Source organism: Coregonus clupeaformis, chromosome 33, assembly GCF_020615455.1.
Source record: "Coregonus clupeaformis isolate EN_2021a chromosome 33, ASM2061545v1, whole genome shotgun sequence".
In the NCBI taxonomy this organism is placed as follows: domain Eukaryota; kingdom Metazoa; phylum Chordata; class Actinopteri; order Salmoniformes; family Salmonidae; genus Coregonus; species Coregonus clupeaformis.
Genome location: NC_059224.1, coordinates 29,100,224 through 29,127,375, shown reverse-complemented (window position 1 = coordinate 29,127,375; position 27,152 = coordinate 29,100,224). Strand labels below are relative to the sequence as shown.

General features: G+C 42.6%; 1 protein-coding gene and 1 pseudogene across 1 annotated transcript; both read right to left on the bottom strand.

Annotated features, from left to right (window-relative positions):
- Positions 1–2,923: 2,923 nt before the first annotated feature.
- Positions 2,924–26,252, bottom strand: clvs2 (clavesin 2). Its single transcript, XM_041860656.2, has 5 exons — positions 24,062–26,252; positions 23,127–23,301; positions 8,222–8,332; positions 7,697–7,917; positions 2,924–5,406 (listed from the first exon to the last, which is right to left on the bottom strand). Exons 1-5 carry the CDS (start codon positions 24,448–24,450, stop codon positions 5,313–5,315), a joined length of 990 nt encoding a protein of 329 aa, XP_041716590.1. The 5' UTR covers positions 24,451–26,252; the 3' UTR covers positions 2,924–5,312.
- LOC121548962 lies at positions 11,024–12,713 on the bottom strand (annotated as a pseudogene).
- Positions 26,253–27,152: the final 900 nt, after the last annotated feature.

Below are 27,152 nucleotides of genomic sequence, written 5' to 3'. Positions count from 1 at the left end.
TGTAGTTTTGAACAGTTTTAACAAAGTGCAAACCCTTATTTAAACAACAACAATAACACATGATTTATTGAAAGTATTTGAAATCCCCCAAAATATCTATTGAAAGTATGTTGTAAATGGTGCATAAACCAACTGATAATACAGCATTTATAAAGTGTTACAGTATTTATATGAATTCTTATTTTTTGATTTCTTTGTTTTGTTTTCAGAACAATGTTCTCTTGACTTATTTTTTGTCAACCTTGTTAATATTTTAGTATACGTTAAGCAAAATGTGGCTGTGGACTACACATGGCAGTCCAATGTTAGCGTTACAAATTGAGTAAACATGTAAACATTTTAAATGTCTGTGTGTTTTATTTTGGTATGTGCTTACTTCAAATTATAGGTATAGATGTCTTTAATATCTTCTAGTCATGGAAGATTCATTTTTGTGTTAAAGGGATAGGACGCAGATACATAACAATGGTATCCACAAGTTCATCTGACTCTGGGGATATATATTAAGGGCTTCATTGCCATAATCACGAACTATCTCCTTAATGCAACAATCTTCTTTTCATATTGTAATGACACAAATCTTCACTACACACTGTAATCTGTCCTTAAACTATTGTATTCTGGACAGCGCATTGTCATGCCACCCAGCAACAAAGTTATCTGATCCTGAGGCATAACAGTGACTATAAAGACTGTTGATTAGGTCCAATCCTCTAATGTCCATATTTCCCTGTGTAACAGCAGTCCTTATAAACAGGGACTAATATCGGTGGGGATAAAACAGCAGCGATAATACTGTTTCTGCAACAGAGGGATAATCATACCTGACATTTTTATAGCTTTTTTTTACCCCAGTTATGAGGCAGGCAACCGTATGTGCTGCTGCAGAGTGCCTCCATCAATTGCTGCTGTGTTGTTTTTATGACACTTTACCACACAGGCAACCTTTAAGACTCCCAGGACACAGTGTATACTCGATTCCCAGGCCTGAGAGGGGAAATAAAAACACGACAGAGTACTAGAGGTGTGTTTGCCTAAATATCATGCAGTGCAGATAAGTGCTTTCATAACATTGAGTCAGTTCCACAGATACTGTATGAGTGGAGGCTACTGTATGCCAAAGGACTTTAGTGGTACTGTATAATTTGATTTGTGGGTCCGTCCTTTCCATTTTCTCTCAAGGCTCCTCCCAAACTGGCCCAACAAGAGGAGTCACAGCCCACGCCTGAGCTATTCATAAAACTAATGGAATCAAATCTGCTCAGAAAAAGGCCAGGGAACAAAAATAGAATCCAGCGAGTAAATTCCTCTCTTACATTGGTTTCCTGCTAAAACCGTGCTACTTGAACCCACATTTTCTGTCCCCTAAAAGCAGTACACTATTTAAAGGAATAATTCTCCATGGCTCTACAGCAGAGGAGAGGTGTTGGTCCTGAGGACCCTATGATCCCTGAGCTACAGTAGCAGTCTACCACAAAGAGAGAGAGCCACACAAGCCAGCTAGCTAGGCCTCTTCATCAGCTGATGAGCCATGAGATCTGGGTCAGCCAGAGCACTAAATTAGTACAATGCTCGGTAATGCCACCTCTTGCAATTAATAATACAACGGACGTTCCAAAAACCAACCGCTTGTTGTCTTAGGTTTGAAGCTACCGTGGAGTTTTGGGTGAAAACAGAGTGAAATCAATTATGCTGTGGGGGTTGTTTGAATTCCTGATATAACCACTGTGCAGACAGAGACATTAGAGAGAATATTGCTCCTTGCCACATAGTCAGAGTGGGTGAGTCTCATGCATGTGATGTGAGTAAGAGACCTGAGGTAAAGAGGTGTGATTCATCTCTGCCTTTTTGGCCACAGTATCCTCCACAACACAACTCCCTCCAGCATCAACAGCCTAAACACGCAGTCGGAAGGCAGGCAGCTCCCAGAGTCCACCTCAGGCCAGGATCAGAGCTCCAATCTCCATAAAAGGCTGTCTGGGAGTGGACCAGGGCAAAGTAAGGCAATATGGAAGCTGCTGGTTCCACCTCTGGCTCCTCGCGCTCTCAGCAGAGCTATAGAACAAAGAGTGCTACACTATTACATTGAAGTCAATGGGGAAGATCAGTAGACTCAGTCAAGGTGGAGAATCCCATGTGAAATCATAAATCACACCACGTCTGTTGTCTTAGTCAGTATGGGCCTCCTCTGACTGGGTGAGCCAACTAGCCAAACAGACTGCACCGTGATGGTCATGTGGGAGGAAATAACGATGGCTTTCTCAATGAATAATTCAAAAAGCTGGTGGGTTTGCTGCTATGTGTGTTCAGTGGGGGATTGTGGTGTGTCCTCTTCTCCACACACACTGCAGTAAACCCAGGGTGGCTCAGTATAGGCAAGGATGGAAAAATCCTTCTGCTGCGACAATTCCTCATATTAGCTCTCTACACAGACACCAGCTGCTTATATTTTGCTGAAACGCGGCCTAGAGGTATTCTGAGGTCATTTTCCACCCGACCAATTACCATGATCACACAGCTTTTGATATCTTTCAGAGTTTTTCATGTATTCATCGGCAAATTTGCCAATACACGTGTTTACTGAAGGCGCTCTCATTTCAATGCGACCTGCTTACTGAACGCTTTGAAGGTCTCTCAATCACCTGCTGTAATCATAATGTATTCAGTTCAGTGGTCTTCAACTCATACTTCAACAGCAGAGGTTCGTCTAACAAAAGTGCCTGTAAATACAAGGTCAGTTTTACCTTTAGCATAACCTTGGTCTTGACACTGTTTAGCTCACACTCTCATGCCTTACTGCTTAGCTGAAATTGGTGTGCGTCAGGAGTATGGCCTCCATTTTAGGATATTCATTACACTTAAACATAGTATGCAGTATACAGGAGTGCAAAACAGGTAAATAAGAGAGCAGAGTGATACCAACCTGTGTGTCCATATTTATTGGTTGCTCATGTTTGATTCATTTACATAATGTAATTCAGCAAGTTGTCTTTAAGGATATTTAAACATTAAAACACACTTCCCAACACGTCCGCTTTGAATAATCTGTGATATGACAAAACCTCTAATTTGAGTTTCTCTCTCATCTGTTCCTATATGTATATACAATCAAATTGACATGGAAACATGAAACCAAAGGATTAACTCAAAGCAATAATATGCATTCATTCCATGAACAATTATTAATTGTCATAATAAGTCGTTACTGTACCTTCAAGCCATGGATGAAGTAAAGCATTATACAATAAAAACATTATTTTTTCAAAGGGTGGCTTTGGTTGAAATGGCAAAAAATAAATAAAAAAATAAGTCTGGATACATGAAAACAATTGGAAGAATATTACAAATGCTAAACATATTTAATTCTCAAAAGCATATTCAATTCTCTCAAGCATATTCAATTCGCAAAAGGCTGCTGCTGTTGTTGCATCATCATTCTGTAAGGAAGCATGATCTGAATAGTGCACAGGACAAACGAGTCATGGATGCCTTAAAATACTGATTAACATCACACAAAAATATGAAATACTTTAAACCAGGGTGAAACACACAGACAGCAACATCTGATCAATGAGGCTTCAGATAACAACACCATTGTTCAGCTATCGGGTTATTGTAACGTCTCTCACACATCGCTACCTAACGGCTACTACAGACAGACTGGGTAACACTGACAAGCTGTTATGGCGCCCTCTGGTCACCAAAGAAACCAAAGAGGTTCCTGGGTCTGCAGCAGCTGAAAGCATGAGTCCTTCAGTCATCGAGCTGGAGATGACATTTCCTGGACAGTTTACGGTACGGTGATCACTAGGTATTAGGACTGACTGACTGACTGACTGACTGACTGGCTGACTGACTGGCTGGCCGGCCTAGTTCTGGGCAGCCAGGCAGCCACTCCAGAGTGAGTCCATAGTGACATAACAGGAAGGCAGCACTGTGTCAGGGCTCAGAGGCTCCAGAGCTGAACACTGCCTCAAGCTTCACCGCCACGCAGGGAGAAACAAAGGAGCTAGCAACCGAAGATAACACAGTGGCATACACTGACTGTACCCCTGCAGCCATCAAAAAGCATGTTATCATATATATATATATATATATATATATATATATATATATATATATATATATATATATATATAAAGTATACATAATACTGTATCTTAACTTCCACCATCATAAAATAAGATACGAGAAAGTTATATATATATATATCTTTTAAATACTGTATCTAAATTGGTTTTCAAGTAGGTGTGTGCTGTTGTGGACAGCGTCTCTCCTATTGAAACAGATAGTTTCAAGATAATCCTTAAATAGGAACACATTTTTGGAATCACATGACACAGAGACAACATTGTTACCACTTCTGAGCTGAACCAATACCTAATACTAAATCATTTCAAAATATGAGATATTTGTCATGTGACCTTGCTGTTGCAGAATGTTTTCATGGTACTGTACTTACTTCTTAATGTGTAGCAAATGTAATATCAAATATCTAACCTTGACAAATGTTTCATAATTGTAGAAACATTTTGTGGTTTGCCAGTTTGAAGACACTGTTCAACCAAAAGAGGGGTATCATAGATGAAAGCATTCCAATGGTAAGATTCAGATGAAATAAAAAATGTGGCCTCTGACAAAAGTACATCATTCATTGAGCCTTGTACTGTAAAGGGGAGTTTGCTTTTAGATAGAGAAACCTGAACGCCTGTTTGAATTCCCCATGATCAAAGAGCCACAAGCCTTGCTGTGCACACAGTCAGACACTTTCTGCTTTGCGTTTGAAGAGAACCTCATCATTTTTAGAACAAATCCTGAGCTGCACTTGCAGTTTTGGAAATGTTAAATACTGTCCCAAAAGCCCCCAGCTTCCAATCCCCTTTAAGCGTGATTTCCCATCAGCCTCCTACAGTACCACTTTTTTCACATAATATTTCACGAGAAGCACATACAGAATATTAACAGCAGTCTTTACATGTGTTCCTGTCACATTGACTCCCCCATCCTCCTAGTGTTTAGATCAGAAGTGTATTTACAGTTTTGAATTGGCACTTGACAATAACATATGGAACTCTGCTAGTATCTCTTCTTCCCTTTTCGTTTTTAGAAATATCTCTCAAAATGCCAGCTTTTCCCATCTTTATGATGCTGGAAGAGGTTCTCCTCGTGCTCCAATCTCTTCCCTCTTCCTCGCATCGTTATTTCTCTGTGTTCTTTTTTTGTTTGAGGGAGCATGGGAATTCTCTCCCCTCTGTCTGTCTTTCTGTCTGAGGGCGATGTTTCTTGGTCTGCTTGTGTTGTCGAGCCGTACTTTAGTCCAGCGAGAGCAGCGGCTGCATGTTCTCCTCCTCGCTCTTCACTTTTTCTGGCCGTTTAAGCACTCCGGGCTCCACCACCGACTGGGACCTGTGGATATGAATAAAAGATGACTGGCATCAGAGGGGCCTGTGCTCATTGAAGCAGTATCACTGAGGACTTCTCGCCTACTCTAGTACAAAGGTGTGGGATGCAAAGGTGCGAGCACCAGAGCACCCTTGAATCCTGCAGAGCAGGGAGCACACATAGGAATCATTCAAGGTCATAGACGATTGGTTTCATAAATGCATCACAAAATCCCCCAGCATGAATTGTTTTAGGAGGCCTTGGGTCACGTGCAATACACCAAAACACACAAACATACACACGTGCACACACACACACGCGCGCGCAAAAGCAAACGAAACATTAAAAATGATCTCCTAGAAATAGAAATTGTGTTGTCTTGTATAGTACATGAGCCCGAAAAGGTCATTCGATCACAAAATGTCACCCTCAGACACTGCTCTGACCTATTTCTGATGTATTTCTCCAACAGAAGCCTAAGCTGCTTTGGGGAACAGGAGTGATCATTCATCATGCAGAAGTCTGGAACAGGTTGGTCTCCTGTGACTGCTGTGACAGAAAAACATTCATACGACTAATGATGATAACTAAGAAAACAACCAGAGCTTCATTCACCTGTGGCAACAAAAAAACACCAACAAACAAAATAAAATAGATGATTGTACAGTATTTACACAGGGGCTCAAATTGCCTTTGGAATAGTAAAACTAAAATAGTAGGACCCTGTCAGCCTCAGTGAGCTTAACATTTGGAAGTTCATAAAGCTACTGCTGCTAGCGGGGATCTATGTAATTACTGCAGCAGTGAACAGGGAAGTAAAACAGATCAGCCTGGGAGCCAGTCCACCACTCACACACACACGCATCACAGTCATACAGTTCAGTATGGCTGTGTCATTATGGGGTGGCCATGATACAGCGGCTCATCATTCAGAGCATATGGTTCTCCAACAGTGACTCATAGCCGATTTTGTTATTTTTTAATCAAGTAATGGAAGAGGCAATGTTGGCTTGACCTTTGTGGAGCGTATACATCGCAGTGTAAAGTGGAGAGCTAACAGCCCTGACTAAATAAGTCACTTCAGATCATATGGCTGCTGGTGATTTACAGCACTAAATTCACCATATAGCAGGCCCCTGACCATGATGCTATAATACACCAATCAAATGCTTCTGTCACAGATACAGGGCAGTGCAGGGTAACAGAGGGCTTAGGTAACAATAGGAATAAAGACATTATTAAATGCTTTTATTTCCTTGATGAATCAATGAAAATCCCATACAGTACCTTATCTCTCATTGCTTTGACTGCTGCGTCAGTCTATTGTCTTGGTAAGCAGAAATGTCATTCATAGTAAATTTCACTGATTCAAATCTGCTAAACCACTTCTTTTTTTATTTTTACTAAGGATACTGTGCTATGCTTGGGGGAAGTGCATGTATTTCACACACACACGAGAAATTTAGATGGCTCACTAAAGAAAAGGACAAAAGGACATTGAAGAGGCTAATATTCTCAAGGCAAGAAGGCCTTCATGACAATGTCATATGTCTGTCCAGGTTCAGTACAGGGTTGTGTGTGGCAGCAGGAGTGGAACTGAGCTTATTGCCAAAGGTAAAACTCCATCACTTCTGTTCATGCTCCAGAAGGTAGCTAGTGCACTCTGAAAAAGTCAGAGCTCACTCCATTTCATGACCCAGTAAGTCGAGAGAGACAGCCCTAAAGAAACTCACCGAGACAAGGGACTGTCACTAAAGCAAACTAGTCAGTCATCATGCCTCATTTATTATTTCTATAAAACATACATCTATCTGCCATGGAGGATTTCAGAAACTAAACCACTCACCTGAATGAAACACTAAGAACAATTTCTCTGAATAAGTTTTGCATTTTGAATAGTGAATACATATTATAATATCCAAGTATACCATTTCCTATGCTTATCTCTAAGAGCTACCCCCCTGAATAATGTCGGTGAGAGGCACACAAACCAGAATATAGATCTCTGTGCTCTGTACTACAGTGTTGTGCAATTTATTGAAGGATTACTCCTACTGTAGAAAATCAATCATGTGTTTTCCATGTATCTTATAGGTATAGGAATCCCTAGTTATGTCCCATATCTGCCCTATTTCTGTGGTTATTACATGAGCCATATACTTTATGATATACCTGGAAGAAAATACATCAGCTATGATATATCTGACAGACTAACATGTCAGACACCTCTACTTTTGTCTCGTATGAAGACACAACACACAGTCTATCACATTGACACACGTGAATAACATGACTGTCCAGAGTCTAGACGGACCTCTTCATGGTTTTGGGAGACAGGTCTTTCTCCAGGTCTTTGACAGACAGGCTGTAGGACTCGGGGCAGTACTCGGTCTCCTCGTCATAGGCGTGGTCCAGGAGGGTGCGGGCCCAGGTTCCCATGTCGTAGGGGGGCATCATCCCCCCCAGCTCAGAGGGCAGGATCTCAGGGTGCATGAGCTGGTGAAGGCTGTTCAGGTTGTTCCCATGCATGAAGATCTGCAGATGGATGGACAAAACAACACAACAACATTGACACAGATAGATAATGAGCATACAGTATACAGTCTAACAGCATGCTAAAGTCTACAGTATGTTAGAGAGGATAGGTTTGCCATTGTGAAAAGCTTATGTCCTGACCTGAACACTGTTTATATGACTACAGCTATTCAGAAGGCTACGATAAATGATGTTGAACACAATGAACTGACATTCATTGGTTATACAGCAATACAGTTGACCCGATGGTCTCTGTCAAAAAGGTTTTTCATTATGTTCCCTCAACAACATACTCTACTCCTACCCGTTTTCTCGTCTTGTCCTTCAGAAAGGGCCGTATGACGGTGTACAGGGCGTGGATGTACCACGGCTGGTTCACAAAATGGATTCCTCCGAACCTGGCAGGGAAGCTGTCCTGTGGGCAACAAAGAACACAAATACACTCACTATTCTGCCTGATGGTATGGTTACTAACTTAATCCTCTTTTGCTGTGTTAATATTATTCTATTCAAATTACAGTATGTCAGAGGAGAGTATGTTTTAATGAGAGTGGATTTAAACATTGTTATGTAGAATGTAAATTGAACATCATTAAGTGATTTTCCATTCCCTTTTCCAAGGTTACAGATTTATCTTGATGGGTTTGCATATTGGGTTTAGGTTAATGTTGCTCATCGAAAATCACCCAGTCCATTTATCTTAATAGCTACTGTATATTGAATTAACATTGAATTGTTCAGTGCTGTTGCCTTCTGGGCAATGTTACATTGCCATGCAGGTTGGAGACTGGCAGCTAGGGCAGTTCTCATAGTTTGGACACTATTCTCACAATGTTCTAATCTCTGTGTCATAATTTGGACACAGGGAGTATACTGAGATTATATCCTGACATAACAGGGTTGGCTGGCGAGCACCAGAACTGGATCCCATGGGAAATGTTTATGTAAATGAGTAATCTGATGATTTAGGGGATTGTCTGTGAGGCAGACGCAGGAGGAACACCCAGAGTACTCCATGTAATCTAGTGACACAGCCTGGGGTAAACTCTGGCCACATTTAACAAATTGGTAATGTCTCTGTTTCATATGTAAGTGTGGTTCCCATCTGTTCTGAAGACTTTACTGAGGTTTAAGACTGGTGTAATGGCTACCTGTATCATTTAAATTAGCTAATGAAGGTAGTTAATGATGGTGTCGCTAGCTTGCTGTAGCTTTCCCTCTTAAATATGTCTGTTTCTCATCCATATTAATCAGGCTCGACATTTCAGATCACAGACATGACTGTCATTATGGAGTTTTTCCCTCCCAGTTTAGAGAGCCCAAGCTGGGAGTTCTTCATTAACGCAAGCCATGCTGTACCTTTCTACTGAGCGGAACGTATACTTCTACTGACTAAGTATGGCAATCAACTCATATCACAATACAGATGGAAAACCGGGATACTAATTATTTCTATCACACTTTCAGACAACAAGTTGAAGTGCCAGAGGGTGTTCTTGCCATGGGAGATAGACCTTGCCTCTTGCCTATGCATATTGATTTTCTGATAGTTTGCAGATAACCAGATAGCTGTTCGTTTTTAAAACAGGACAGTAATGGCATCATGTGCACATGTAGGCCTTGAAGCCGAACAGAAGGATCCTTCCACCTTAATCCTTTTACATACAGGTACTGTGATCACAGGGATCAGGGTGTTAAGAGTCCATCGTTTGTTCAGGATACTCGTCATCACCCTCAGTGGGGCTAGCATGTGTCTGAGAGAGAAAAGAGTCATGTACTTTGATGGTGAAGATGACAGAACTGAGCTTTAAGCCTCTGTCGCCACGGTGATGCTGGACAGTTGGGTTAGCGTCCCTTGGCCTGGCTGCAAGGACACCGGGCGGTCCAGCGTCTGGCACCAGCGGAGGCACTCGCAGGCTGAGATAAAAGATCTGACACCAAGGAACAGAGACAGCTGACAGTGGACAGGAAGAGGGCAAGAGGTCCGAGTCACCTCGCCCGGCCAAATCTCCCAGGTTGCCACAGCCTGGAGTATGTCCCTGAGAGCAGCATCAGCCTGCCTAATATTGTCCCTCCCGCTTTGTGATCCATCCGACAGCTTTGACTAGGATGAAGGCGCCATCTGCATTATACATGAAACACAAAACAGAATACATGATGGAGGCTCTGTCTTCCTCCTCTGGTTGTTGGTGGTGGAAGTGGATTGATCTGTACCCCTAGTGTGATGTTGAGGGAAGGAGGAAAGGGGAAAGAATAGAAATCACCGCTGCCCTCATTTATTTATTCTAGCTACAAGATACTTCTGCTGCGGTTTCATTTGGGGAGGACAACCTCCATGATTGTGAGAGCATGAAGCTTAACTGTGATCATCTGTTCATGTTCCGTGCTGTTGGCCTCAGATGTTTGGATGTCATCTGCTTTTTTTAGCTGATCAGTTTCAAGTGACATTAACCACCTAAGGTCGATTTCCGCATCCACGGAAGTGGCTAGAGATATCTGAATGCCAAGAGTGTGCAAAGCTGTCATCAAGGCAAAGGGTGGCTACTTCGAAGAATCTCAAATATAAAATATATTTTGTTTAACACTTTTTTGGTTACTATATGATTCCATATGTGTTATTTCATAGTTTTGATGTCTTCACTATTATTCTACAATGTAGAAAATAAGAAAAAATCAAGAAAAACCCTAGAATGAGTAGGTGTGTCCAAACTTTTGACTGGTACTGTATATATGGAGACTGTTTAGTGCCATAAATAAGGGGTTAAATACATGTAAAAAAATAAAATAAAATAATGCTTCTTGATCTTTCGTATATCTCTCAGATATAGGACAGACACTTCAGAACAAACTTTTTTTGTTCCATGTAGTGAATCTGTTATTCCATGCATTTGTATGGGCTAATAGCAGTAAGGTCAAAAATAATTATTCATCAAATAATGTAATTATTACATTTTAGCCATTTAGCAGACGCTCTTATCCAGAGCGACTTACAGTTAGTGAGTGCATACATTTTCACACTGGCCCCCCGTGGGAAACAAACCCACAACCCTGGCGTTGCAAGCACCATGCTCTACCAACTGAGCTACAGGGGACTAGGCTATGCATGACCTGGACTTTCTCTTCAGTTGGAGACATGGTCACTCTTCACATTCTTATTCGGTTTAGGGAAGAAATTATAATAACCATGCTTTATATTCATATTCACATTTAGAAAATAAGGAGTTTTCACTTCATGACTTGCATGATCTCTGCTTCAGTGGCCTGCACTTTCTTTTCAACTAGTGTAGTTTTTGCTCCTCTGGCTAAAGCCTGCTTGATTGTACTGCTGGCCAGCCTGCTGGAAAAACTGTTCAAACTGTCCTCCTTGGTTCAAATTCTGACCCCCTCGCCAACCTTCTCCCTGACCTCTTCCCCTACCATCACCTCTTCCTCTACCCCCGCGACCCCCTCGGCCACCCCTGTCCTGGTGGCAACCGCCTTCTTGATTTTGGTTGTCGTGTTGGTAACCACCTCCTCCTCCGCCCCCTCCTCCTCCCCCTTGATGCCCTACTGCAGGGTAACCAGGGCCCTGAAAGCCCCCTTGAAATTGTCCACCCCCGTGACCTCCTCTCCCCCCACCCCCTTGATGGCCACCTCCTTCCTGGTAATGACCCTGGTAACCACCACCCCCACCACCACCACCTCCACCTCCTCCTCCGTCCGACCAGCCTCCCTGCACCTTGCCCCCTCTGCCGCCCCCTCCCGCCCCTTTCATAACCCCCCTCCTCCTCGCTCGTAACCCCCTCGGCCCCCCTGAGAGTGCTGGTCGTAGCCCCCCCTGACGCCTCCTCGTCCACCCCCGCCATAGTGTCCACCTCCCTCCCTGAGGACCGTCTTGCCTCTTCTGCCAGGTGGGCATCTCTGGTGGGCACGCCTCAATCTCAGTGGGTCGCCCACCTCTGTCTGGCACGCGTCCCATCAGAACCTTGTTAATGGCACAAGCAGTCCTCTCCCTCATCCTGCCACTCCTTGTGCGCATAATCTTGGAGAGGTCCTCTCATGCAGCAAAGAGGTGAGCCACCGAGACTTTGCTCTTTGTGGCGAGGGTTGAACGCAGAGGCGGGTATACATTGGCCAGCTTTTCAGCATGTTTCTTAGCTTTGTCAGACCAACCAAAGGACTGAACTGTCACGTCAAGACGTTTCAACATCTTCCTTCGGACTTCATACTCATTCACAAGTGCTTGATTGATGGCTTCGATTTTTTCAAAGTGAACTGGTCCAAGTGCCTTCTTCATCAGAAGACCCCCAACATGAGTTGATGGCACTTTGGCTAGAGCTTCTTTCAGCTTCTTCTCGCACTGAAGAACTGGAACATGGTGATGTTGGCTGGGGGTTTGGACATGCCCAGGGACACACAGATCCCCTTCAGCTCCATAAAGACAACACTGCCCCCTGCCTCCTGGGCTGCCTTCTGAGGCTTGTTGACCAGGATCATCCTGGAGGCCTCCAGCTCCGAGATCAGAAAGGTGATGAGCAATAGGCAGTTTGTCTTGTTGAGGAGCCTCTGGGTGACATCTCCTGTGGTAAGAACATTGTAAGGACAGGCCAGCTCAGACAGAAGACCACTCATCTCCAGCTGGAACCCCTCTGCCTCACTGGGACAGTTGGCGGCATGGACATTCTCCTCCAGCTGACAGTAGAGCTTGAGCTCTGAGACGATCCAGGCACACACCTTGGTGAACTCTGGTGCTGCTGCTCCCCCGCTCACTGCAGCCTCCAGTGCTCCATCCTCCAACAGAGGGCCTTGGTACCCCAGATCTTCCAGTGAGTCAATAATACAGTGGGGGAAAAAAGTATTTAGTCAGCCACCAATTGTGCAAGTTCTCCCACTTAAAAAGATGAAAGAGGCCTGTAATTTTCATCATAGGTACACGTCAACTATGACAGACAAAATGAGAAAAAGAAATCCAGAAAATCACATTGTAGGATTTTTTATGAATTTATTTGCAAATTAAGGTGGAAAATAAGTATTTGGTCAATAACAAAAGTTTCTCAATACTTTGTTATATACCCTTTGTTGGCAATGACACAGGTCAAACGTTTTCTGTAAGTCTTCACAAGGTTTTCACACACTGTTGCTGGTATTTTGGCCCATTCCTCCATGCAGATCTCCTCTAGAGCAGTGATGTTTTGGGGCTGTCGCTGGGCAACAAGGACTATCAACTCCCTCCAAAGATTTTCTATGGGGTTGAGATCTGGAGACTGGCTAGGCCACTCCAGGACCTTGAAATGCTTCTTACGAAGCCACTCCTTCGTTGCCCGGGCGGTGTGTTTGGGATCATTGTCATGCTGAAAGACCCAGCCACGTTTCATCTTCAATGCCCTTGCACATGGCCCCATTCATTCTTTCCTTTACACGGATCAGTCATCCTGGTCCCTTTGCAGAAAAACAGCCCCAAAGCATGATGTTTCCACCCCCATGCTTCACAGTAGGTATGGTGTTCTTTGGATGCAACTCAGCATTCTTTGTCCTCCAAACACGACGAGTTGACTTTTTACCAAAAAGTTCTATTTTGGTTTCATCTGACCATATGACATTCTCCCAATCCTCTTCTGGATCATCCAAATGCACTCTAGCAAACTTCAGACGGGCCTGGACATGTACTGGCTTAAGCAGGGGGACACATCTGGCACTGGAGGATTTGAGTCCCTGGCGGCGTAGTGTGTTACTGATGGTAGGCTTTGTTACTTTGGTCCCAGCTCTCTGCAGGTCATTCACTAGGTCCCCCCGTGTGGTTCTGGGATTTTTGCTCACCGTTCTTGTGATCATTTTGACCCCACGGGGTGAGATCTTGCGTGGAGCCCCAGATCGAGGGAGATTATCAGTGGTCTTGTATGTCTTCCATTTCCTAATAATTGCTCCCACAGTTGATTTCTTCAAACCAAGCTATTTACCTATTGCAGATTCAGTCTTCCCAGCCTGGTGCAGGTCTACAATTTTGTTTCTGGTGTCCTTTGACAGCTTTTGGTCTTGGCCATAGTGGAGTTTGGAGTGTGTGTTTGAGGTTGTGGACAGGTGTCTTTTATACTGATAACAAGTTCAAACAGGTGCCATTAATACAGGTAACGAGTGGAGGACAGAGGAGCCTCTTAAAGAAGAAGTTACAGGTCTGTGAGAACCAGAAATCTTGCTTGTTTGTAGGTGACCAAATACTTATTTTCCACCATAATTTGCAAATTAATTCATTAAAAATCCTACAATGTGATTTTCTGGATTTTTTTTCCTCAATTTGTCTGTCATAGTTGACGTGTACCTATGATGAAAATTACAGGCCTCTCTCATCTTTTTAAGTGGGAGAACTTGCACAATTGGTGGCTGACTAAATACTTTTTTCCCCCACTGTATCTGTCTCCATTTCTGTGATGAACCTTCAATTGATTAAACCACAAGAATAATCTAATATCACTAAAGAACAACACTTCTGCTGGGTTGGCATGCTGGGTCCTAACTCAACCTCTTACTGGTGATAGGGCTGACCGATAGAATGCCTGTGCACATATATATGTTTTTATACTTAAAAGTGTCTTAAAATTCCAAATCAAATCACTAAATGATCCTTGGTATGACCTTCTTAAAACAATTCCATAAAGCTTAGTAGAACCCCCCTTAGACTCTTATGGGTTCAAACTTGAAACTGATCAGCTAAAAAGACAGATGACATCCAAACATCATCTGAGGCCAGCAGCGTGGAACATGAACAGATGGACTTTGGCGTACATGGGCCATTTTGCAGGGCTCCAAAGCTCTTTTATCACAAGATAATTTCAATTGGTTTATTAGCTTATTAGCTTATGTTTGGACATATTAGTTAATAGACATGTCATTACTTTGATCGCTTGGTGGCTGTGATGTCACAGCTTAGCCTCCTGATGTCCCTTTGTTGGATATCTAAATGTACATGATGTTACATTGCAGATTTCCCAAGCAACAAAAGCAAGAGACTAGAGCAGAGGTTCAAGGGCAGTCCATCTAACCAGGCATTGATTGCTGATGCGGCATTCCCTTGCATTGCAAAGAGGCATTTATGGCAATAGAAGCCTATAAAGCCAAGCTGTCAAACCCATCAGTGAACACTGACCAACACGTACTGGCAAAATCCCAGAATGAGGAGTTTACAAACTGTGTTGTACTACAAGGAGTCGATGCTATACACTGATGACATGTTATTTGTAGACCAAAACATGCTGATTAACCGATTGCAACAGTGACTCTCATTTGATCTTGGGCTTCATTGTCTTGAATGAATTTGGCAACGGATTTGTAAACATGACAAAAGGGTATATGCACACCCAAGAGATGAGACGGTGTATACTAAAAGACTATAGCCTATAATATGTAAATCCTATTTGATCTTCCACTACTGTCGATGTTGAAAATTCTGGCATGCGGCTCTCATGTCCTCCTGTTCTTTTTTTAGAAGCTGATGAGCCCATCTTTTCCTGGCTTGACGAGCTCTCTAAATTCTGCTCTGCTCCTGTCAGGAGTCATTGATAAAGGATGAGTGAACTCATCCTGCGGTGAAAATGAAAAAAGAAAACATCAATTTAGCAGAGCCCTTTTTAAAAAAGAAATGTAGCCTGAAGTGAAGATGCTACTTTGTTATAACGCTTTACTGGAATCAGACCTCTTCGTGTGCACTAGTTTAAAAGCAGATTACAGTGAGCAGCAGCATTATCCTTGGGGAAGGCTTTTGATTGAGAGCCAAGTTAAGTGAACATTTTAAATGACAAAACCATTGCACATTCTCTGCTTTCTTTGAAGAGATACACCCTGGAATTAACACATTTAGCCATGGTAATAAAGAGAGGAGAAAGGAGAGAGAGAAGAGACACAGTCACAAACGATAGGTCATGTCCATAACAGGAGACACTTTATCTGCACCAGCCAGATCCGGCCTGCTTTACTTAGCAGTGCGAGTGAGGGATGAAGCTCCACTCATTGGCTAGTCCAATCCTGTTGCAGACCAGACCAGCACAGTTCTGCTGCAGGAAAAACGACAACAAAACTCCAGAGTGCCAGGCGTAATTGGAATCTGAGGCAAGCAGACTAACAATTCGTTTTCCTCTGCCCATCGGTCCCAGGTATGTCTGCTGCTGTTTCCTCAGCCAGCCGAGAGTCTCCTGGACAGGGCTGTGGGATAAGAGGCAGTGGAGCTGAACATCCAGATGGGAGATTCACAGTCAGACAACCAGATGGAGGGCTTAATAAAACATGCAATCGATGGGATACAGTACATCCGAGCTCAATGAGTTATTCATAGAATGGCATCAGGATCCGGTCAGTGTTCTTCTGCTGGCCTTTTCACCAATTTAGTAGAAAGGGACAGACACTTTGTTTAACCCCTTCAAAGCTCAGTTGGTATTTTATCGATCTGTAATGACATCACTGCCTATGGATGAATCAAACCTCTATAGTCTCCATCCAAATAATACAGCAACACTGAGTTGGCTAAGGATACTGACCAATACAAAAAAACATGTCTTCTTTCTTTTTCTCAGTGGATTCTAAGAAGCATTTGTCTAGGAAAAGGTTGTTCTCCCTGCAGTACTACATACACATGATGTGTACAGTAGCTCCAGTATGTAGAAGAGCATTGATAGATGAGAGACTGACTGGACAGCTAATATATATGCAGTCCGAGGGATTTGGATGTTAGATAACAAAAGGGAAAAGACACAGACAGAGATAACAGCTTTTAATCAATCGAACAAGTCTCAAGGGCATACCAAGATCAGACAAAGCCCAAGTTAAATCAAAGCAAAAACAAATCTAATAAACCTGGCGGTCAAAATATTCCATCTAATTATCTAGTGCTTTCATTCTCAAGCATAAAGCCATAAAACATATTTATACTACATATCTTCACAAAGTACTTTCCTTATTCCAAGCCTCAGACAGAACAGCATATAATATACAGTGGGGAGAACAAGTATTTGATACACTGCCGATTTTGCAGGTTTTCCTACTTACAAAGCATGTAGAGGTCTGTAATTTTTATCATAGGTACACTTCAACTGTGAGAGAAGGAATCTAAAACAAAAATCCAGAAAATCACATTGTATGATTTTTATGTAATTAATTTGCATTTTATTGCATGACATAAGTATTTGATCACCTACCAACCAGTAAGAATTCCGGCTCTCACAGACCTGTTAGTTTTTCTTTAAGAAGCCCTCCTGTTCTCCACTCATTACCTGTATTAACTGCACCTGTTTGAACTCGTTACCTGTATAAAAGACACCTGTCCACACACTCAATCAAACAGACTCCAACCTCTCCACAATGGCCAAGACCAGAGAGCTGTGTAAGGACATCAGGGATAAAATTGTAGACCTGCACAAGGCTGGGATGGGCTACAGGACAATAGGCAAGCAGCTTGGTGAGAAGGCAACAACTGTTGGCGCAATTATTAGAAAATGGAAGAAGTTCAAGATGACGGTCAATCACCCTCGGTCTGGGGCTCCATGCAAGATCTCACCTCGTGGGGCATCAATGATCATGAGAAAGGTGAGGGATCAGCCCAGAACTACACGGCAGGACCTGGTCAATGACCTGAAGAGAGCTGGGACCACAGTCTCAAAGAAAACCATTAGTAACACACTACGCCGTCATGGATTAAAATCCTGCAGCGCACGCAAGGTCCCCCTGCTCAAGCCAGCGCATGTCCAGGCCCGTCTGAAGTTTGCCAATGACCATCTGGATGATCCAGAGGAGGAATGGGAGAAGGTCATGTGGTCTGATGAGACAAAAATAGAGCTTTTTGGTCTAAACTCCACTCGCCGTGTTTGGAGGAAGAAGAAGGATGAGTACAACCCCAAGAACACCATCCCAACCGTGAAGCATGGAGGTGAAAACATCATTCTTTGGGGATGCTTTTCTGCAAAGGGGACAGGACGACTGCACCGTATTGAGGGGAGGATGGATGGGGCCATGTATCGCGAGATCTTGGCCAACAACCTCCTTCCCTCAGTAAGAGCATTGAAGATGGGTCGTGGCTGGGTCTTCCAGCATGACAACGACCCGAAACACACAGCCAGGGCAACTAAGGAGTGGCTCCGTAAGAAGCATCTCAAGGTCCTGGAGTGGCCTAGCCAGTCTCCAGACCTGAACCCAATAGAACATCTTTGGAGGGAGCTGAAAGTCCGTATTGCCCAGTGACAGCCCCGAAACCTGAAGGATCTGGAGAAGGTCTGTATGGAGGAGTGGGCCAAAATCCCTGCTGCAGTGTGTGCAAACCTGGTCAAGACCTACAGGAAACATATGATCTCTGTAATTGCAAACAAAGGTTTCTGTACCAAATATTAAGTTCTGCTTTTCTGATGTATCAAATACTTATGTCATGCAATAAAATGCAAATTAATTACTTAAAAATCATACAATGTGATTTTCTGGATTTTTGTTTTAGATTCCGTCTCTCACAGTTGAAGTGTACCTATGATAAAAAATTACAGACCTCTACATGCTTTGTAAGTAGGAAAACCTGCAAAATCGGCAGTGTATCAAATACTTGTTTGATAGTCTCCTGAGTGATTTTCTGGATTTTGTTTTATATTCCGTCTCTCACAGTTGAAGTGTACCTATGATAAAAAATTACAGACCTCTACATGCTTTGTAAGTAGGAAAACCTGCAAAATCGGCAGTGTATCAAATACTTGTTTGATAGTCTCGTGAGTCTCCTGAGTGGCGCAGTGGTCTAAGGCACTGCATCGCAGTGCTAACTGTGCCACTAGAGATCCTGGTTCGAATCCAGGCTCTGTCGCAGCCGGCCGCGACCGGGAGACTCATGGGCGGCGCACAATTGGCCCAGCGTTGTCCAGGGTAGGGGAGGGAATGGCCGGCAGGGATGTAGCTCAGTTGATAGAGCATGGCGTTTGCAACGCCAGGGTTGTGGGTTCGATTCCCACGGGGGGCCAGTATAAAAAAATATGTATTCACTAACTGTAAGTCGCTCTGGATAAGAGCGTCTGCTAAATGGCTAAAATGTAAATGTAAATGTTGTTCTCCCCACTGTACATTGACTGGCCTCAATGCACAAAACAGCCTTGACTGCTGCTACTGAAATAAGTCTATTTGCCATACGCAGAAAAAACAAATGTGAAATTCTTCTTTTTACACATTAGAAAAAAAATTCAGTGCAGTATGAATACTTTATAGAGTGCTAAAAAAATTAGCTCTGAAGATAGCTCCAAGCATGAACCTCTTGCGGTTCCAATTATTTCACTGACAATGTCCTACTATCATTATTAGAAGTAATGAGAATTTGGCCACATTAAATCTTGTTGCACAAGAGCTTTTGAAAAATGTGTTGCCCTCATCTATAATTAAAACTGATGGATTGAGGCTGGCTAAATGGATTTTAAGCTGTCACCTTTTAAGATGTGAATTAGCACCATTGCACCATGTTACATAATTATGGAGAAACAGGCCAAATCGACAGAGGGATTGACTACAGCCCTACATCTGCAGAATTATGTTAAAGGCCCAGTGCAGTCAAACACGTTATTTCCCTGTGTTTTATATATATTTGCACACTCTGCAGTTTGAATAATACTGTGAAATTGTGAATTTTTATTTAATTTTTTATAGCGTAAGAGCTGTTTAAAAAGAATGCCTGAAATTTCAGCCTGTTTTGGTGGGATCGAGTTTTGGCCTGACCGGTGACATCGCCAGGTGGTAAATTAATTCATAGACCAATAAGAAAGAGAGCTCCAAACCTCTCTGCCAATAACATCTAGTTTTCAATTTTCCCCTCCTCACTCCCAGACAGTCCTAGCAAAATTATTGCTTGAGAAATTGCTGTTTGCTAAGAAGCTTTTTTTGTTTCTTTTTGACCATTTTAATTTAAATAAATCACAGTAAGTTACTTAATTGTTACCCAGAAATGATTTGATATTGAGATAAAAACAGCTGCATTGGACCTTTAACGTAAACAGGTTGAAAAATAGATTTATCCCCCACTCTGTCTAAAACCCACAGAAACAATGTACACATCATCACCCACACTGAGGGAGAATGGCTCTCATCTAGCAGCACAGCTCATCTGGAGAGTACATAGCATGGCGGATGGACAGGTTGCCACGGAAACTCAGTGTGGGGTGGGATGGGGAGGACTGGTCTGTTGTGATTGGCTGCTGAACACGGGTTATTTCTCTAGACTGAGAGGGACAAAAGGCATCGGTAAGACAGAGACAGAGGGAGCAAGAGGAAACAACAGAGGCTCTAAGATAACAAAGTATAGCTTGGGGAAACCACGGCCAGCATGGTGTGTTCTACTCAGTCCAAGCATTTGTTTTTCTTGGTATTGATTTGCCAAGAATATCTGCGCTGTAAACAAGTATTAATTTCTTTCTCTTCTTTTGCCAATACACAATGAAATATCTAGCAGAGTTTGTGCTCTGTGTATTAGCCATTCCAACAACAATAGATGTGACTGTCAGTTTGGGAATAAGGAACTAAATTATCACACAGTTGGAGATGTGTTTTGAAATATCCTTATGGGCTATCTTGAGATTTTCTGTGAATTTCCATTTTTCTGTTAAGCTTCAGAATCTTCCACAGTCTCTGTAAATCAGAGTGTTTTCATTGTTGCCAGTGGTAGTGTTAAACGGTTTTCATTGTTGTCAGTAGTGTTGAAATTCTTCATGGTATTCTGAACGCACCCCCCATGTGCAATAACAAATGTACTGGCAGGAAATTATAAACAACCTGAACCAAGATCCTGAAGATCACACACGTACGCACACACGCACGCAAGTACACACACATAGACACACACACACACACTCACACTGGTGGGCAGCGAACAGTAAGCTGCACCTGGTACAAATGACATGTAAGATGGATCATCAGCTATTACATGTCCTTCACAACATAATACGAAAAAAGAACATCTTGACATGTCTTGGTATTTTCCTAAATCAATAACCATAGAGACAACGAGTGTTAACCTCAGCTGAGAAAGAAAACCTAATGTTGAGGTCTTGGAAGTGCTTTTGTGTGAGTTTTTGTGTGTGATTTCTTTAGCAGCTCAGGCCCTTAATGACAGGCATAGTGACTCATGAGGCGTACTGGCACACACAAACCCCCTCAATGTCATTACAAAACCCACCAGGGGGCCGCAACACCCTGAGATACTCTCAGTGCTCAGTGTCAAGTGGGCTCACAGATAGGTCACCACTATTGATTACAGAGGAGAAACTTTTCTCTCTAATGTTAGCATTATAAGGAGAGGGGTCCAGCACTGGACAACACATATTGTGTCTGAGGTGGAAAATCAATAGTGGTATACCATACCATGTAATAATATCCTATATACCTTATGAAGTACATACTATTGTTGAGCTGATTAACATATATTTTTTACAGTAGATACAGTATAAACTTGCTCAAATGGAAACAGATTCAGTCAGGGTTTTTCAGTCTCTGACTCAGACAGGGAGAAAAATGTGGCTGATTCCATTAGTTATACAATGTTTCTGTGTGTTTTCTTTTCTTTTCCATTCAACGGACGACAACAGTGGGTTCCCGCATGATTTGGTAGCGGCACATTGGGAGACTGAGATACTAATAGCAGTGATCAATTATTCACAGTCGAATCTGTGTCTGGAGAAGCAATGGAATGTGCAACGGCCTCATCATGGTCCTCCATTGATATTCAGTCAACAAACCTCTCTGGTGATAACTGTCTATGCTCTACATGGTACATTATACAAGGCTACACGACTATAGAACAAGCCTATCTAAACTTTTCATACACTGGAATTTGAATAATGGGTTACAAGAGGAATTGTCTGACATTCGCAAGGACGTTCAGAAAAATGTCTGTATGCATTGTTATTAGGTTATAGGCTTAGGCTCCACATCATATTTATATTTTAGTTGGCCAGCTACCAAAGCATGCACTTGGCCAGAGACCTTGTATTTTTCTCTTCCATTAGAAATGATTGAACAGGGTCAAAGGAATGTTGTTCAAATGTGATTCTCTGCATCACCTGCTGAAGATTGCAATCATAGGCCTACACTGCCAGTAATCAAAATGTAAATATCATTAGTTATTTCTTATGCAAGTCTTTGATTGTAAAGTAGTTTCTGAGAGTACAGGAAAGTGATTATTGAGTGAAAGTGCTTTTACATTTGTAAAGGTTTTTCACATAACCAAGAGAATGATAAGATAGTTGATCAGAAAGAGTTTCTCGTGAATATTCAGAGACATGTCCACCTATTCCAGTAGGTGTGCAGGACCATGTGTGGTAAATTAAATCAAATCAAATGTTATTTGTCACATGCGCCGAATACAACCTTACCGTGAAATGCTTACTTACAAGCCCTTAACCAACAATGCAGTTCAAGAAATAGAGTTACACAATAAGATTACATAACAATAACGAGGCTATAGGGGGTACCGGTACAGAGTCAATGTGCGGGGGTACAGGTTAGTCGAGGTCATTTGTACATGTAGGTAGGGGTAAAGTGACTATGCATAGATAATAAACAGCGAGTAGCAGCAGGGGGGGGGTGGGTGGGACGGGGGGGCCATTTGATTATGTAAATAGTCCGGGTGGCCATTTGATTAATTGTTCAGCAGTCTTATGGCTTGGGGGTAGAAGCTGTTAAGGAGCCTTTTGGACCTAGACTTGGTGCTCCGGTACCGCTTGCCGTGCGGAAGCAGAGAGAACAGTCTATGGCTTGGGTGACTGGAGTCTTTGACAATTTTTTGGGCCTTCCTCTGACACCACCTAGTATATAGGTCCTGGATGGCAGGAAGCTTGGCCAGTGATGTATTGGGCATTACGAACTACCCTCTGTAGCGCCTTACGGTCGGATGCCGAGCAGTTGCCATTGGTTGAAATAGAGCCTGTCTCTAATGTTCAACGCATATAAACTAGAAGCAGTAGAGCTATACTTCTATAAGCTACCATAAGAACAATGGAGATCTGCACTTCAAAAATGCAGCACTTACAAGTGCATGGTGTATTCAAAATCCCAAAAGGACAAGATCCCTGTTGTAGGCTTGACTAAAATGATTAAATGTGGCAAACCCATCTAAATTAGGAGTAATCTGGGTAATCTCAGTAAATGGAGTCAAGTGTCAAAAGTAGCTAAGAACTTCATCTGAGTGATGTTGAGCCCACAAAAGAGAAGGGTTAGAAAAATGTTGAGACTATTACCTGTAGACCTTCTATGGCCAGTCTCAGCATACTCGGTGTTAGTTTGGAGGCTTGCTTAAATGTGAAGTTGCTCCAGTCGATGATCAGGACAAATCCATTCACCTGTAACTCTGGATCTTCTATCATGGACTCCAGCGACAACAGAATAGCTCGCAGTATATCCACAAATGTATACCTATAGATGTGAGAAAAGCATTAGGAGATGTATGTATGCTATGTAGCCTAGATTACAAACATAAGAGGGGCAATTGGTTCTACAAAGTAGTAATAAGTGATTATTGTGTAATTATTATTAAATAACAAATGTACCATGTCATCTTAGTACTGTAATCCCAGTTCAAATGAAATGTAACCAGTATACCCTTGTTTGGCATTATATACTGGAAGTGACTCTTACCATTTTCATTCAGGAGAGTAACACAGAGAATCAGATTGGAGAGACAATTTGACTTGTGTGAGTGCTGTTATTGATGAAGTTAATGGCCACTCCTGGTGGCATTTTGTTTGTTCATCACATCCTGCTATTGGGTGAGGTCTGAAAAGGCTGTTTTAAATTACTCATGTAATTGTCATTGTGACTATGGAGATCACATAAGTGGGCCCCTAAAGTCAAATCTCTGCAATTAAGTAATGTGGTGAAACTCTATTTGACTGTATCTGATTCAGTCCTTACATTCCTCATTCACTAGTGGGGTGATGATATAATTTCTACTGGCCTGTGCAGCCTAAACTTTTCTCATTGCCTACATCCATGATACTGACATGGATTGCCTTTGGGTTAATAGTTCAATTGTTTCGGTTATGTTCATAAGACTAGGCTCTAACAAAACCAATAACACAGATTTGTGAAAAGTAAATAGAGCAAGCAAGCAAACTGTCAAGTGGTGTTAGAGTAGTTCTGAATCGACAGCTCCCTAATATCAGACGGACATTACCTGCTCTGGTCCCAGTTAGCGGCGAAGAGAATGAGTATTTTCCTGCCATATCTGTCCAAGTTGGTCAACACCCCCGGAAATCCGTCTTTGAGAGCTTGCTTGATGCCCGGGTCGGTTGCTTTGAGGTTTTTGAACATATCCAGATTTTGCTGACGATACTCAAAATACTGGGCCAAGAGACGGAACGCCTCGAAATGGTTAAATTTCCGCGCTCTGAGAAAGCGCAGGATGAAAGCATCGTCTGTCCTAAGAAAGCCAATGTCTGGGCGCGTGATAATCATGTCCCTCACCTCCTGAATGTCCTGATGTACAGTGTCGGGGTTCTCCTTTAACTCCACCTTGGCTTTCTCCAGTGTTTCTGGGGACAAGCCGGCTTGTAAGTGAGTCATCGTTCTTGCTTCAACGTCCACCGCCAATGTTGAATGGTAGCTAAAATGTTACCGTAGATACAGCCAAAATCGCGAACAATGAATGCGTCACGTACAGGCCTATTGCACCTTCTCAATCAGGACCCTAAAATCAAAGCCTGACTTCGTCCTGCTTCCCTGAGTATGATAGAAGGTGCAAGCAACATTGGCTGTATTCACTTTTTGGACAGCGCCATTAGGTTTCCACCTGTACCTTACATTTGACTTCTGTTTCCAAGTTTATTTTCATATGTCGACATTTATAGCTCTCAATTCAATCATAATACTGGCTGTTGCTGACTTCCCCAATGGGTCTAAATATGTTCCGCTACCAATTGCTAGCTATGTTGAAAGCCTTTTAAACACAATTGTAAGACAGCCATTATCGTCCATCCCCACCCAAAAAACTAATATTACAATTACCATAAAAACATTACACTATCCAAGCGGTCAGGCAATGCGGCAGCCTGCAGCAACTATTGTCATAACTATCCTTACCGAAAGAATTTCAATTCAAAATCAGAGAGATGCTATCACCGATTGCTAGAAATTACAGTCAAAGAATCGAGGCGATATATTCCGTCGACATCCTCACTCCATCCAGCCTGCAGTCCATTTCCATTCTGTGTGTTTGGTACCAAAATTATTTGAATGTGGGACCAACTTCAAGTCCCGTTGTTCTGAGCCGTGCTGCTCCGGTTCTGTGGTGGAGGCTTTACGTCAAGTGCTGCTGTCGTCGATTTGTTGCTGTTGAAAGTGACTAAAAACCATCGCTCCGGTGATACAGTCAGTCTGACCGTCATCACATGGTGGAGGGGGGAGAATCACCCGCTCTCCTCTCTCTATTCATCGCACCAAAACACCTGCTCACTGGCTGCTACCAGACCGCACATGGTCTCCTCACTCTGATTTTACATCCGAATTGATAATGATTTCTCCTCTATCCTCGTCTCAATGTCTCTCATCATTTTGTAGGGCGTGCATTATTCATTTAATTTTAGGCTATTCTGGTGCTGTAGCTTATGAATTCTATTTTTTGAAACGACCGCCAACCTATTCAGTCCCATCTTGTTGATGTCATTTAGCATCGCATTGAAGGACCAATTCTGCAGTAGGCTATACATTGTCATACGGCTCTGGCCTACAATTAGAACGGAAAAATAAGTGGCCTTATGATTTCTTGGTTAATTTTATTTCTCTTTACACTACCCCTCATCTAACGCGAATTCAACGTGAAATCAACCAAAAAGGTCACCCTGTCATTGGATTTAGGTTAAAAGTTGGATGAAAAAAAAAGACGAAATGCCCTTACATTTATGGCTTTTTGCAAATCCAATCAGTTTTCCCCGTTGTTTCATTATTGTTACACTTTGCATCAAAATGCATACAATGTTGCTACAAATAGACGACACAATTGGTTTGATAGACCTATTTAATTGATTGCAGGAACATCCCGACATGGGCTTTGTTTCAGTAAGGCAATTAATTGTCTTGTGGTGGTCTACGGAGGCACACTTAGGGCGGGGCCAATGCCCGCTCAACTGAATATACCAACCTGTCCCGTCCAGCGTTTGTTGCGTTTGTTGCTCTCTCCCCCTGGACAAATAAATTTGATCACAAGCTGTGCTACACGGTTGCCCACATTCCTGCCAAGTTCTGAGAGCGAAAATCAAGGGTGCACACTGATGAGGAAGACGCATCATGTCTGCTGATTTGAGCCCTTATAATGATGCGTAAACCTCCCACTGGGCACAGACGTCAATTCAACGTCTATTCCACGTTGGTTCAACGTTATTTCCAGTAGGCTCCGTGTGTAGGCCTGTAGGCTATTCTAATTGCCAATCTGGAGAATAATCATAGGTCCTGCATGTTGTTTGAACAAATGTCCTCCAATTCTCTCAAAGTGGAACCAATTACGCATTGTACCTTGTGTATTTTCTTCGGATTCAGTCACTCATTCAGCAAAGTTTGTGTGAGGTTTATTAATTGGTTATTTCGTTTAGTGAATCACAGTGTTAGTTAGCAATCGGGTATGCGGGACCATCACTCAGTCGCTCCGGAGCTTGAGGCGCCACTGTTGAGTAAGTGGCGGGAGATAAAGGGCAGCACGTGGATCATAATGTCATGTAGTGCGAGGGGCCAGAGGGAGCAGGGGACTGACTGACAGCTGAGCACGGTGAAAGGGAGGAAAAACAGACTCCCGCGGGAGGTAGAAATGGGCAGCGGATAATTACATTCTGTTCTGAGGAGTGTGGAGGAAATCAAATGAATGGACGAACCTGCATAGGAAATTACCTTTGTTGCGAAGGCGCAGCTATCATTTTGAGGAGCTCTCTCACGCTCTGTGAAAATGCCATTTGATATTTCGATGGTTGATTGCTTGATTAGAAAATGTGTAGCCTAAGATGGCGTTAAACTCAGCTTGCAGTATTTGTATTGGTGCTTGGCATTCAGAATGACATTAGGCTATGCTTGATGAAAATTACCACCCATCTCCCACATTTTTTTTTAGATGTTCTCAGTTAAAACATGGATATTTACAAAATTCTTAATGGGGAAGTAGACACATATTACAGAGTGTGATCGCAAAGATGTCATTAAATTAGTCACCACAGTGACCGAACTCACGCATCTAGTCACTCCACTACTGCTCGTGGCGGTTTCAGCACCATGTGACTGGACAG